General features: G+C 40.6%; 1 protein-coding gene across 1 annotated transcript in view; it reads left to right on the top strand.

Annotated features, from left to right (window-relative positions):
* The window catches only part of LOC104106350 (callose synthase 10), a 64,513-nt gene that overhangs the window by 18,332 nt on the left and 31,813 nt on the right, over positions 1 to 14,368 (top strand). The window contains exons 7-19 of the mRNA XM_009614879.4: positions 16 to 105; positions 2,369 to 2,466; positions 2,543 to 2,660; positions 4,111 to 4,239; positions 5,247 to 5,323; positions 5,404 to 5,485; positions 6,287 to 6,379; positions 6,514 to 6,616; positions 6,713 to 6,836; positions 6,918 to 7,101; positions 7,179 to 7,231; positions 7,915 to 7,975; positions 8,102 to 8,183. Of these exons, the coding sequence (XP_009613174.1) occupies positions 16 to 105; positions 2,369 to 2,466; positions 2,543 to 2,660; positions 4,111 to 4,239; positions 5,247 to 5,323; positions 5,404 to 5,485; positions 6,287 to 6,379; positions 6,514 to 6,616; positions 6,713 to 6,836; positions 6,918 to 7,101; positions 7,179 to 7,231; positions 7,915 to 7,975; positions 8,102 to 8,183 (1,294 nt within the window). The remainder of the gene's footprint in view (positions 1 to 15; positions 106 to 2,368; positions 2,467 to 2,542; positions 2,661 to 4,110; positions 4,240 to 5,246; positions 5,324 to 5,403; positions 5,486 to 6,286; positions 6,380 to 6,513; positions 6,617 to 6,712; positions 6,837 to 6,917; positions 7,102 to 7,178; positions 7,232 to 7,914; positions 7,976 to 8,101; positions 8,184 to 14,368) is intronic.

Here is a 14,368-nt window from a genome sequence, read left to right as displayed (position 1 = left end):
TGCTCTTATGTGCAGAAAGACAATATAAGTAACCAGCGCGAAAATGTCATCCTCATTGTTGCAAATGCCCAGTCACGACTTGAGATACGTGTTGAGCCTGATCCAGTGAGTTATTAATTGATTATTAGAGTGCTCAGTTATCTGTTTGGTTTACTGGTGTCATTGCATAAATGACACTACCCTCCCCAGACCCCACTCGTGGCACTACATTGGGTATGTTGTTGTTGTTGTTGTTGTTGTTATTGCATAAATGAGTGCTTGAATTTTCAATAATTATTTTTGATAAATATGTCATTAATTAATTGAAGGGGTAAAAGCCTGTGTAGAATTTATGTACAAAATTGCCCATAGGACTATTGTCTAGTGGTAAGAGCACAACAGGTGATGTGTTGATTAGGCGGACGTTATAGGTTCGAACCCTGCTGCAAACAAAAGAATTTATTTACAAAATAAGAGTTACATCGAAAGGTTTTGGAGATGTGCTGGCTAGTCAGATGGTGAATTTGGTAATAGTGTGAAAGTGAGAATATTTAACGGTGCTGTCTCTCCAGGTCATGTAAAACCTTTGTGGTTCAAGGAAGTAGTTTTATATCAAGATTAGATATCCCATAGTTGACTGAGTTATAGCAAGAGGGCGAAGTGAGTTTTTTTATACAATATCACTTTTAAAAAACTTTTCCTCTTTTATCATATCCTATTATAGCTTGTTTGGCCAAGCTTCCAAAATATGCTTATTTTAAAAAGTGTTTTTTGTCAGAAGTGCTTCTTTACTTGAGAAGCAATTTTATTTAGCTAATCAATCTGAAATACATTTGCCAATATTAGAGGAGCAATTTGTGCTTGACCAAGGTTCTAAAAGTGCTTTGGGGGAAAAGCTACTCTTTTCAGCTTTCGAAAAACAACTTCTACTACTACTCAAAAGCTCTTTTATCTTCTAAAAGCTTGGCCAAACACCTTAACTCTCTAAAATAAGTACTTTTGGCTTCCCAGAAGCTTTGCCGAATATTGATAATTTCTTGTGTGTGTATGTATATATATTAATTTCAAGGCAGAATACATAGTTTACCCCCTGATTTGAGACCAAATCCCTGTGACACACCCCTCGAACACGGGCAACCTTTTACAGAACCAACCTTTTCAGAGTGTCTACACACCACTCTCGTGCTTGGCCACTTCTTGGAGATTGTAGGAAGAGATGCGGAGGAATTTAGGTTGGAAGGTTATTTCGTGGCTGATCAGTGGTGGTGATTTTAATCGAGAGAAAGGGGATGGATGATTTCTTGGTGGCTTCAGGTTACGTCCATGGCAGCATGAATCGAGAGAAGGGACAGCTGGTGATGGGTTTAGGTGTGAATCTAGTTTTTGCTGCTATGGTTTCATGATGGTTGGCTGGTGGTGGAAGGTGGTTTCATTGGTGGAGGTCCGGTGGTGCTTTTGAGGTATATATGTGTAGCTGTGTGTTAATGGAGAATATGGGTGCTTAGGTGGGGAAGATGAGGGAGAGTGTATTAATGGAGAATATGAGTGCTTAGGTGGGGAAGACGAGGGAGAGTGAATGGGACCAAATAAAAAAAAGAAAATTATAAATTTTGACATCTTGCAGTTAAATAAGGAATTGGCCATAATGTACAAGGTTAACACGCCATTCTTTTGGTTAAGCGCGCGCTCGCCGGGTAAGCAAACAGGTATCTTAGATCCACTTTGGAAAGGTTGGGTGTGTAAAAAGTTGCCCGTGTTCGACGGGTGTGTCACATGTATTTGGTGTCAAGGTCCGGGGTAACTTTAAAGCAGAATTTGTGACATCAACCCTCTAACTACAACTTTAAAGCCGCCTTAGGCTCTTTTTATTTTATCTTTGAATAAGCATTTGTGACATTATTCTAATGACGACTGAGATGTCACATGTAGCATTATCATATAAACTTTTAGTGGATGCATTTGGGCATATTTCCATTTCAAATGTAGCTAGCAGAATTGTTATGTCACAGACTTGAGATGAGTATCCATCGTCATTAACTCACTACTAGTTTCTCTTTTTTTGTTGTATATGCATCAACCTTCATGATTACATTGATATCTCGTCTTACTTAAATATTTGAATAATTGTTGTGAGCTTTTTGGTTGAAAAAGTTCTGGAGAGGATCTGATAAAGGATTACTTGCGAGTCAAAGTTCATTCTGATGGTGGAGTGCACTATCTGTTATACAAGCCATGTTTTGCCTTGATGACTAAGTGGAATCTTAAGCTGATACTTTCAAATGGTCAATGTAGTTGAAAGTGGCATACAATTTATATAGCAATCATAGATGTGTTGCTTCATTTACAGGAAAAAAGTTAATGTTTCATATTATGGTTTTTTCTCTGGCAGAAAATAGATGAGAAGGTTATCACTGAGGTTTTTCTGAAGGTTTTGGATAATTACATCAAGTGGTGTAGATACTTGCGCATTCGGCTTGTGTGGAATAAGTTAGTTCTGCAACTTTTGTTGTATATAGTTGCTAATGTAATTCTCAACTGATTCTCATTTCAATCATTTCAACAGATTAGAAGCCATTAACAGGGACAGGAAGCTTTTTCTTGTTTCACTCTACTTTTGCATATGGGGTGAAGCTGCAAATGTCCGTTTTCTTCCTGAATGCATCTGCTATATATTCCATCATGTAAGTCAGTCTGTGTTTTCTATTTCTTTTGCTATTTGGTTAGCGGTTGAACTGGAGCTATTTGCTGTTTGATCTGCGGTTTTGCAGGAGGTAGTTTCCCTGTTTGGGAATTTGTGGCCCTCTCTTCTAGTGATGATTTGCTAAATAGATTATTGACATATTTAGTCCCAACATTAATGCGTTAAATCAAAGATAATAGATATATTTTCCAAAATTCAAGTATTACATTGTACACAAGCTGACTCAAATATCATAATACTCATTTGATTGCAACTCTCTGATATTCTATTACTATGTGTAATAGCTCAAAACTGTGGTTCCAAAACCTTGTAATTTTTTTTTTTGATGAAGCAAGTAGAAGCAAAAAGCAAAAAAACAACCTGTTAGCTTCACTACAGAGATGCTCCAAAACCTTGTATATCTTGTCTTAGTTGATTAACTATTTAAGTGAGCTGAACCTATGTTTTGTTTAGTTTTAGTTGTTGAACTGTTTAAGTGAGCTGAACCTATGATTTCTAACCCAGACTGTTTTAATGAACCTGAAGCATGCCACGCGTATGAGTCATTTCAAAATATAAGTAATGTTAATGCTGCCATTCATTGTAAGACACAGGATATGGGTTGACAGCTGGAGTGACTATACTATCTAGCCAGTTTGGAACTTAAATGTTATGTAGTAATCGTGGTCAAGGTTCTAAAGTTTTGTCCAGCGTTCTTTGGTTTATTTTTGATGAAGTAAGGCGTTCCTTGGTTTAGCTAGGATCTAAATTTCTTTTGGTATTCCTGACAGTAAAAAGATGATGCTGTGTGTCTTTTATTTTCCCACTTTCTATTCTGTACCACCCCTAGACACTTACTGGATGCACTTCTTCTAGCATGTAGGAAGCTACCTCTCGTTGTGCCGGGCTTGGTGAGCTAGACTGACGTTGTGAAATCTTTAGTCTGTCCAGTTTTTGTGTCCTAATGGACAGTTTTGGCGAACACGAGTGAAAATATGATGTTTAGTGTTCTTTTTTTTTGGGATCCTGTAACTCTGGTTTCTCTTAGCACAGTCGTTGCGCTAAGGACTACTTTTAATTGTTAATAAAATACCTATTATCTTGTTAAAAAAATATGATGTTGAGTGCATGATCATATTAGATTTGCAGTACCTACTGAGCTGAAATCACATTTAAGCAGAACATAATGGTGCTTAATTGTCCAAAGATAGTTTATGCAGGCTATGAAGTATTCCTTTTTGCTTTTTGTCATTGTGGGGGTCAGTTTGATATTATTTTAAGAAAAATGTTAGATGAGATCATTATAAGGATGTTATAGTAGTTTTTTCGTGAAGCATTGTCCAGCACTAGTTATTGCTCTGTCTGCATAATGTGTGGCCTCCAAATTGGGGCCACAGGAAAAATTTGTATGTTTGTCCTGATAGGTTCACATGTTATTTTGAATTATGCAGATGGCTAGAGAACTAGATGCAATTTTGGATCATGGAGAAGCCAGTCCTGCCCCGAGTTGTGTGGGCGAGAACCAGTCTGTGTCCTTTCTGGAACAAATTATTCGTCCTATATACAATACGATAGTAGATGTGAGCCCATTTATCACATTTTATCCCGTTATTCCATAAACTTTAATCCACTTCTGAACTTACAACTACTGCTTGAGTTATGAATAATACTTGATGAAGTAAACATTCAAAAAAATAACACTTGATGTTGATGGAGTAAGCACTGTGATTCTGCGCCATAAAGATGAAATGCATCTTGGTTTTCTTGCAAAATCAAATTTGGAGCGCTATAAACTAAATGAACTCAGTGAAGTTTGAATAGCCTGGTTATACTATGAAAAGTAGTAACCTACTAACCTGTGCTTAACTACTTATAAAAAAAATGTAACCTGTGCTTAACTGATTTGTTCCCCAGTCCGTGGTAGGAAAATGCTTGTGTGTTCCATTGTGAGGACTTGCCATATTTTGCTTCCATATCCCTTATAAAAAAATTTAAAATTATGCTTCCATATTGTGAAGGATCTTCAATGCAAATGAATGATGTTGGCTTCTTGTAAATTTCTGACTTCTTTATGGTATCCTTCAATATCTGCTCCTATGGGTCAACCGTCTATTCTTATCCAATATCAACCATATTAAGGATTATCTGACGCTCTTTGTGACTCTATTTTAACTTCAATGGTTTATCTTTTAGCATAGTCAAGCTTTATGGTTTGTGGATAGTGGCAAGTTTAGCTACATTCCCCAGTAATGGCTAAAATCTTTTTCAGAGGGTGGTGAATCCTTATTAGGCAGTGCATGATGTTTAGAAGCAGTGCTTTTTGTGTATGTGGTGTGCAGCTTATTGCGTCTTCTCAAATTATTTATTGTCATTGGAGGTCTTTCACAAATTAGTAGAGGAATGTGTTAGTTTGTTGTGTACTGGTGTCTACTCTTCATAAAATGTTTAGAATGTTTTTTCCTTCATCTAAAATATTGTTTACAAAGTTACCTTGAGATCTTGTAATATTTCGTTAATTTTTGTGTGTGTTCTGGGAGTTGTTTACTTTAACCTATTTATTAGTAATTATTTTTTTTCAAAACTGCAGGAAGCTGCGAGAAACAATAATGGGAAAGCTGCACACTCAAAGTGGCGGAATTATGATGACTTTAATGAATATTTCTGGTACATTCCTTTTTCTATTTGCAAAATGAATTTAGCCCCATGGAATTGGATATCATTCTCGGTCACTGATGCTTTTGCAGGTCACCTGCTTGCTTTGAGTTGGGTTGGCCTCTTAAGAAGGATTCCTCATTCTTGCGGAAGCCAGCTAAGAAAGGCAAAAGGGTTGGTTTTATTGGCTACTAAAGTTTCTTTTGAATTATGAGTTGGTTAATTAGATGCTGCATATGCAAAATCTGCAGTAGAAATATTTTTTTCACGTGTCCTGATGAAGCTTGACATAGTATTCTGGTTTCCGGTGTGTCTGTATGGGTATTTTTTAGTCTTCCCTTTTGTGTCTTGAATTGGTTTCTATTTGTGCAACGTAATGAAAATGGTTAGAATGTGAAGAGTAACGACATGTCATCAGATAATAAATGCATGATGGACTGTCTCACATGTTAGAATGTTGCTTTAGGTGGAGTTGATTTTTGATGACAAACTGAAATATGCTCTTTGATTCTCTAGATTGGATTCTCTAGATTCGTTATGTATCTAACAATTTCGATCTGGTTTTCTAATCTGCTCATGGTGAGGAAAGATGTTTCTTAAGGTTGTGTTAGGACCGTTTTTGGCTTGTGATTGAAGTTGGTGAAAGGATGAGTCCTGAAAGGGTCTTCTAGAGGCATGAATATTTGTCTTTCAGGAATCTGGTTTTGAGTTTTCGGTTAAACTCTGGTTTTGTTTGTCACATTTTCCGATAGAAGATAATCGTATTTTTATTTGAGGTGTATTAACTGTGATGGTTCTCATACCGTTCCTTTTCTTTTACTGTGCCGTTTGATCATTTTGACCTTCATCATGCTTTGTTTTACTGTTCCCCCTGGTATTTATCCCTATTTCCTCAATATTAACTGTACTATGGTGTTGTTAATTTTTTTTTATATTTTAATCTTGTTCCTTTTTTTGCTTATTCTGAACTGGCAGACTGGAAAAAGCACATTTGTTGAGCATCGGACATTCCTTCACTTGTACCGGAGTTTTCATCGTTTGTGGATCTTTTTGGTTGTCATGTTTCAGGTTATATTCATTCTTTTCATGCTGCTCACCCACTAATTTTTTTTTTTTTTTTTTTTTTAATAGTTTGGACTTATCCACTAAGTTTGCTTTATAGCATAAAAGGGTTTGTATCATCTTCTTCCTCTACTGTTCAGGCATTGACAATCATAGCCTTCAGCCATAATAAAATCAATCTGGACACTTTCAAGAAACTGCTTAGTGTTGCCCCGACATTTGCCGTTATGAATTTCATAGAGAGTGAGTTGACATCTGTGCTGCTCTGATTTATTTATTAGTCTTTTCTTTTCTTCTGCTTCCATCCCTGTTTACTGTGTCATCTTGCTTCTTCTCTAGGTTGCTTAGATGTGCTCCTTATGTTTGGGGCCTACAGTACCGCAAGAGGCATGGCTATATCAAGGATTGTTATCAGGTTTTTCTGGACTGGTGTGAGCTCGGCATTTGCGATATATGTCTATCTGTAAGTCTTTTTTCCTAGGAGTTATTTCCTCTTGTTTTATATTCTCATTAAAGATTGGTATCTGATGTAATCCTAATACAGGAAACTTTTAGAAGAAAGGAATACAAACAAAGACCCCTTTTATTTTCGCCTTTATATCCTGGTTCTGGGTGTTTATGCTGGCATACGAATTGTTTTTGCGCTCCTGACAAAGTTACCTGCCTGTCACACACTATCAGAAATGTCTGATCAATCTTTCTTCCAATTTTTTAAGTGGATCTATCAGGTATTCTTCTATACATTGTAAGACTCCTTTGCCACTAAGCGTCGCTCATATTTTTAACATATTGATTATATTTCCAGGAGAGATACTTTGTTGGCCGTGGTCTTGTTGAGAAAACAACTGACTATCTACGGTTTGTTCTTCGTTCTTTTAATGTTTTAGCTTTTGAATTGTGTAAGAGTAGTATTGATTCTCGTTTATCAAGAGTGAAATTATTTGTTAATGGGTGATTTGATCCATGGTTTTCAATTACTTCAGTCTCCCATGGTGCACAACAAGAAAATACAAGTATAAAAACACACTGGAGTTGACTATGGTTGTTGTTGTAGTATTTATCTCCATCTTTCATGTAATCCCTGTCTGGGGTTCCACAAATTACTTGATAACAATCTTGATTTAGTACTTTCCACGACTAACAATTTTTGTTTTTCTTGGTTCTTTTTTCTATGACATTATATTTCCTCTACTTTTTTGTGTATCGTAGTTAAGTTGTCTTATCCTATAAAGTGCAGCTCCACTGTAGTCAATTTATGCCAGTATACCTTATGGTGTTGTTGCTGTTTTCTTTCCAGGCCATATCTTCGTTCTAGTACTGTTGTTTGTAATTGAGAAAAGTTATTTTCGAGAAATAATGAGAGAAGTTATATGCTTTTTATTATTGAATATCTTGATTTTTAGCCATGGGTAGTTGCTTGTAATATGGATTTTTGTCACAAATTATTTGCGTTGTTTCTCATTTACTCATGGAGTACTAATTTTGGGTTTCTGTCAAATGTGCACAGATTTTAATATCTTCATGTGTGTTAAATGTTGCAGATATTTGCTCTATTGGTTGGTGATATTTGCTTGCAAGTTCACCTTTGCCTACTTTCTTCAGGCAAGCGATGGTGCTTAGATTTTGAATTATCATTCTTTTTTATCAATATTACCTTTTACAAGTTTTTACAGTACAATTTAGTTTCACTATGTTGAGACCATGTGTTGGCTATGATAACAATTGCAGATCAAACCGCTAGTTGGACCTACTCAGATCATACTCGATCTTCCTTCCCTGCAGTACTCCTGGCATGATTTTATATCAAAAAGTAAGTCAACATTTCTTATTGGTTTCCATGTGGTCCAAAATTAACTCCATTTAGGATTGTTATTTACCACCACAGTCTGTTTCAGTTCTGGTGATATTACTTTTAAAAAATATTCTGTCTTTGCAGTAAGTTAAAAACATCAGTTACGAATGATTACACCGTCTTCCAACTTAGTAAGGGAATGAATAATGGATGTGGAAGGGAACTTGAGATCTTCCTCTTTTTTTGATAAGGAAAATTGTATTAATCAAAAGGAAGAAAAAACTCCCGTATACAAGAAGTATACCAAAAAGTAGAGAAATTATATCAAAACATGATTCTCTACAAAAGACGCCCAATCTTCTAAACAAGTAGGGGCTATATGAGTGCACCAAAAAGCGATCAAAGATATAAGACTATTCTTAAGATGTGAAAAAATGAGACTCAATCCCATCAAAAGCTCTCCTATTTCTCTCCCGCCAAACTATCCACATGAGAGCTAACAAGGCGAACTTCCACGCCTTTTACTTTCTTCTTCTACGGGAACCGGCCCAGCTATATAACATTTCCTTTACAGTGCTTGGCATCACTCATTGAACACCAAAAAGATTCAGGATTGCCCTCCACAAACCCGAGGACACAAGGCAATGCAACAAAAGATGATCAACTTCTTCCCCTGAGCTTTTACACATGTAGCACCAACTAACAAGTGTAATTCCTCGCTTTCGCAGATTTTCAGCAGTCAAGATCACTTCCCTCGCCACTAACCATGCAAAAAAGCACACCTTCGTGGGCGCCTTAGGAATCCAGATCGAGGAGTATGGAAAAATGGCCTCCTCTCTCACCAACATACTCTGGTAAAAGGACTTTACGGTGAACAAAACCATTGCCACGCAACCCCCATCTCTGAGAATCACAAGGAGGCCGGGGCCTGTCTTGCACATATAGCAGTGCCAACAAATCTTGGAGCTCCGCAATCACCCAATCTTGCACGTTCCTTCTAAATGAGAGGTCCCATACTACCCCCTTCATGCTCCTTGCGAATCTGTTGGACCATCAATTCCTTCTGGTTTGAAACTCTGAAGACGTGGGGAAAGAGACCCTCAGAGTATCCTCTCCACACCACATGCGATTCCAAAAGGTGATTCTCCTTCCATATCCCACTCTGTAAGTGATGTTGCCATTAAAGGCTTCCCAATTCTTCATGATGCTCCTCCACATGCCACATCCGCAAGGTGTTGTGATTGCCTTGGTCCTCCAACCCCCTTCCGTGGAATCGTACTTTTTTACTATGACCTCCCTCCATAAAGCATGCTCTTCTATCCCGAATCTCCATAGCCACTTCCCCAACAAAGCTCTGTTGAATATCCTAAGATCCTTTACTCCAAGTCCATCCCACTTCTTAGGGGAAGTGATTGTCTGCCAATTCACTAGATGAAACTTTCTAGTTCCATCCGCCGCATCCCAAAAGAAATTCCTTTGAAGCCGCTCCAGTTTTTCTGTGATGCTTACAGGAGCTTGCAACAGGGACAGGTAATAGGTGGGCATACTCGATAAAGTGCTTTTAATAAGCACTTCCTTGCCGCCTTTTGACAAGTACCGTTTCTGCCTGCCTACTAATCTTTTTTCAACCCTTTCGATCACTGGATTCCAAACCGTAGTATCTATATGCAGTGCCCAATGGGAGACCTAGGTAAGCTGTGGGAAGAGAGCCCATCTTACATCTGAGAACATAAGACAAAGCATCAATGTTAGTAACCTCACCCACCGGGAAAATCTCACACTTGCCGAGGTTGATTTTGAGCCCTGATACTATAGGTTGATTTTGAGCCCTGATACTATCTGAAACCACTGCAGGACCTGCTTCAAGTAGGTCAACTGATCCATATCGGCATCACAGAAAACTAGGTTGTCATCCGCAAATAGCAAATGAGAGACTCTTCGGGCAATGAGCACCCCGATTGGAGCTGCGAATCCTCTCAAGAAGCCTCCTCCCGCCGCACGATACATCATTTTACTCAGAGCATCTATCACTAGAATGAATAGCATGGGGGATAGGGGGTCAACTTGCCTGAGACACCTGGAGTTGCCAAAGACACCACACGTGCTACCATTAACCAGGACAGAGAATCTTACTGAGGAAATGCAGAACTTGATCCATCATCTCCATCTTACCCCAGACCCCATCCACATCATAATGAAATCCAGGAACTCTCAATTTACATGGTCGAAAGCCTTCTCAAGGTCCAACTTGCATAGTTAGCCGGGTTCTCTATTTTTCCTTCTGGAGTCTACCAGTTCATTTGCCACCAAAGCAGCGTCCAGGATTTGCCTACCTTCCACAAATGCATTATGGGAGGACGAAACAGACACGTCAAGAACCTTCTTGAGTCTATTGGAGAGCACTTTAGAAATGATCTTGTAAATGCTCCTCACGAGACTAATAGGCGTGTAGTCTCTGATACAAGATGCATCTTCTTTCTTAGTCACAATAGTAATAAAAGAAGCATTGATACTTCTCTCGAAAATACCATTCACGTGGAAGTATTCAATGGCTTCCATCAACTCTCCCTTAATGGTGTCCCAACAGAGCTGGAAGAAGGCCAAGGAGAAACCATCAGGCCCGGGGGCCTTATCACCAGCACATCTCGACACAGCCTCGTGCACCTCCTCCTCCTCGAAAGCCTTTCTAGCCACTCACTGTCTCCCTCCTCTATGTGGTTGAACTCTATTCCCTCCAAAGTAGGCCTCCAACTAGCTTCCTCTTTGTATAAGTTCTCATAAAACCCCACTATCGCCCCTTTTACCTCCTCTTCTCCCTCAATCCTCTAATTCCCCCAATTCATGCATAAGCTCCCTCATTTTAACCTCTACCCTGCCAAAAACCTCCTTATTCCACCTAATAATATCTCCCTTGAGCAATTTAAGTTTCTTCGAAAGACGGAATGAAGGTGTCCCTGATACCCCGTAGCTTGTCCACCATTCTTTCACTGTCACCAAATCTTGGCACTTTCAACCACATGTTCTCGAATCGGAAAGGAGCACACACCGCCTCCCTTGAGCAATTTAAGTTTCTTCGAAAGACGGAATGAAGGTGTCCCTGATACCCCGTAGCTTGTCCACCATTCTTTCACTGTCACCAAATCCTGGCACTTTCAACCACATGTTCTCGAATCGGAAAGGAGCACACACCGCCTCCCTCTGCATCTATCTAGCAAGATAGGCAAATGATCCAAAGTCAGCCTAGGTAAAGGAATCTGCAGCAAATTCGGCACCAGCTAATCCAAGGAGGACGATATCAGTAATCTATCAAGTCTAGACCTTGAGTTGGAATCCTCCGCCCTGGCCCAAGTAAACCTTTCCCCTGACAGAGGAAGATCAATGGGAAAGTGATCATTGATGAAGTCAGAAAACTCCATGGCCCTCGAAATCAGACTACACCCTAATCTCTCCTCCGGGAATCTAATAGTGTTAAAGTCTCCCCCTGGAACCCATGGAATGTCCCATTCCCCCATAACATTGGCCAGTTCCTCCCAGAAAGACACCTTGGACCCTTCTCCTACCGGTCCGTACACTCCCCCAAATCCCCACTCCACCCCACTCATTCTATCTTTGATAAGAGCTGCTAAAGAAAAAACTCCCTTCTTAATCTCTTTTACCTCCAAGGTTCTATCATCCCACATAAGAAGAATGCTCGCGACACTTCCTGCTGCAGGGACCCGGTCATATTTCACCCAACTACCCCCCAGACACTCCTCACAATCGCATCCGACAGAACTTCCATTTTGGTCTCCTGAAAACAAACTAGGTTGGCACCCCACTCTCTAACTCCCACTTTGATGATGGCCCTTTTGTTTGGATCATTCATCCCCTCACATTCCATGAAAGAATCTTAACTTCCATAATAACAATATCCCCCTTTTCCCCACCCCCCCTAGCCGAGCTCCCTTCCTCCCTGTCACACACCCAACCCCTTCTCTGGTATACCACTACATCCCCTAAATTATTTTGCTTATCACCTTGACTCAACAACCTCCCTGCATCATCATGAAAAGAGTGTTGCTCAATCTCCCTCAACAGTTCTAACACCCTATCTTCCTTCCCTTCAAAAGAAACACCTAAAAACTTCCCAAAGTTTAATAGTTTATCCTCCATCCAAAAGGACATATCCCCTTCTCCAATCCGTGACGAAATTGGACATGCGCCTTCTATATGTACCCTTTCCTTGCTCCTACCGGAAGAATACAGGACCATAACATTGCTAGCAATAGGAACTTTAGGTGCCGAAAGGATTTCACCATTTCCTTGTGAGGCACCAACCTCTGAAATTAACACCCCGCTGCTATAGGAATGGCCAGAAACGCCAGCAGGGTAACGGGGAGGAAGAGAACATGGAACCCTTGGCGGCATATTAACTGGAATTATTGTTCCGACACTAACATCAATTGAGGCAGGCGCAACAATCTCCCCAGAAGAAGAAGTAGCTTGAAGTGTAACCTCAGCACAGCTAAGCACAGGAGAAGATGAGGGGGCGATGGAGCTGGGTCCATCAGAGGCGGGAGGCCGAGGAATAACACCACCAGCTTTAGCCGGTGCTGCCCCTGAAGCACCGGCCGTCGAAGAGGGGCGCATGTCACTAGAGTTTGGTGAAGAAATACAACTATGTGAAGCACCATTGGTAGAAGAAGAAGGAGCGACTGTTCCCATATGCTTAGGAGCCTTATCAGACGCAACTTGAAATAATCTGGGCCCCTTAGGATCAATTCTAATAGAATTGGGAAAAGTTGTTGGGCCCATGTGTGGAGGCCCCGGCCTATACTTGCTGAAAACTTGGCCGGCCCTATGATAATTAAAAGAGGATCGGCCCATTCTGCCTTTCCAGCCCGCATCACTAATCCAGTGGCATTCATGTCTTTTCCTCCTGATAAAATTTTGTCTTCTTTTCCCAAATTCAAACCCCCCGTCTCTTCTCGATCTAACGTCTGATTCTGGCTTAGTCCACTGATCCGGTGAGTCCTCCCCTCCCTTCAGAGACTGATTTACCCTCCCCTTCCTTCTATTTGACCTTCCCTTTTCTTCCGCCACTACCACATGCTTAAAGATAGAGCGAAATTCAGGGTTCAACCAAACCCTATAACTCAAGTAGTCATCTTCCACCACAGTGGAGACATGGATTCTGCCCCCTTTCCTTACCACAATCCTCACTCGCGAGAGATCATGTAGGCTGCAAGTGACATCAATAAAACCCCCACAGATTTCCCCAATCTTCTTGAATAGGTCAAGACACCAAAGATGCACCGGGAGACCCACCATGTTGACCACCAATGTTTCGTCGGAGAAACGAGGGTCGAGACACCCATCGTGCTCCACCCATCTGTCTAGCTTTAAGAAGTTCCCATCGAACCACATGTTTCCTCTGACAAGAATTTCTGAAGCTTGAGACTCGTCGACAAATCGAAAGAGATATTGCGTGTCCCCCAGTTGCGATATTTTCAGCTCGTCCTTGACGTTACATACCTCTGCTGCCCAGTTCCTAACGGCCACGGGAGAACCAACCCATTTGGAGAAAGACCCAATCAGACAGGATTCCAAGAAACCCTTGCGCCTGAGAGTGTGCTCCTCAGACAATGAGAAATGCGACTCCTGCCCTACGTCGAGCTTTCGATGGCATCTTCCCCCAAAGTTCTAGGGCTGGCCAAGAGGCAGCTTTGGTGAAAGACATGTTTTCCAGCTTTCTAGATTCTAGAGAGAAGTAGGATCTCTCTCTAGAATCCATCATATCTAAATTCGGCTGTACCAAACTACTATCTATAGCTCTGGTGTTGCACGATGCCGGAAAAATCATTGAATGTCGTCGAAATCTGAATATTTTCGCCGGAAAATAGAAAAACTCTTCTGATTTAGGAGGAACTGGGATGGGTAGGCTTGGAAAAGCCTCGCGAAGAGGCTGACTGAAGAAGTAGTGAGATCTGCTCGAAAAAAGCCTCACCCGTCGCCGGAAAATAGTGAAAGTCGTCGGATTTTGGAGATTCTTGGATGGGTAGGCTCGGAACAGCCTCGCGATGACGCTGTCTGAAGAAGAAAAAGTGAGATCTGGCCGGGATAAGCCTCACGCGCCGGCGCGTGGCTGAGAGGTCGCCGGAACTGGGCCGCGCGTGAGGGCGCGTGGGTGGTCGTACGCCGGAGATTTTAACTGTGTTTTGGTC

The sequence above is a fragment of the Nicotiana tomentosiformis genome, chromosome 3 (genome assembly GCF_000390325.3).
Source record: "Nicotiana tomentosiformis chromosome 3, ASM39032v3, whole genome shotgun sequence".
In the NCBI taxonomy this organism is placed as follows: Eukaryota; Viridiplantae; Streptophyta; class Magnoliopsida; order Solanales; family Solanaceae; genus Nicotiana; species Nicotiana tomentosiformis.
The sequence above is the reverse complement of the archived record's forward strand: the minus strand, read 5'-3'. Positions and strand labels throughout refer to the sequence as shown.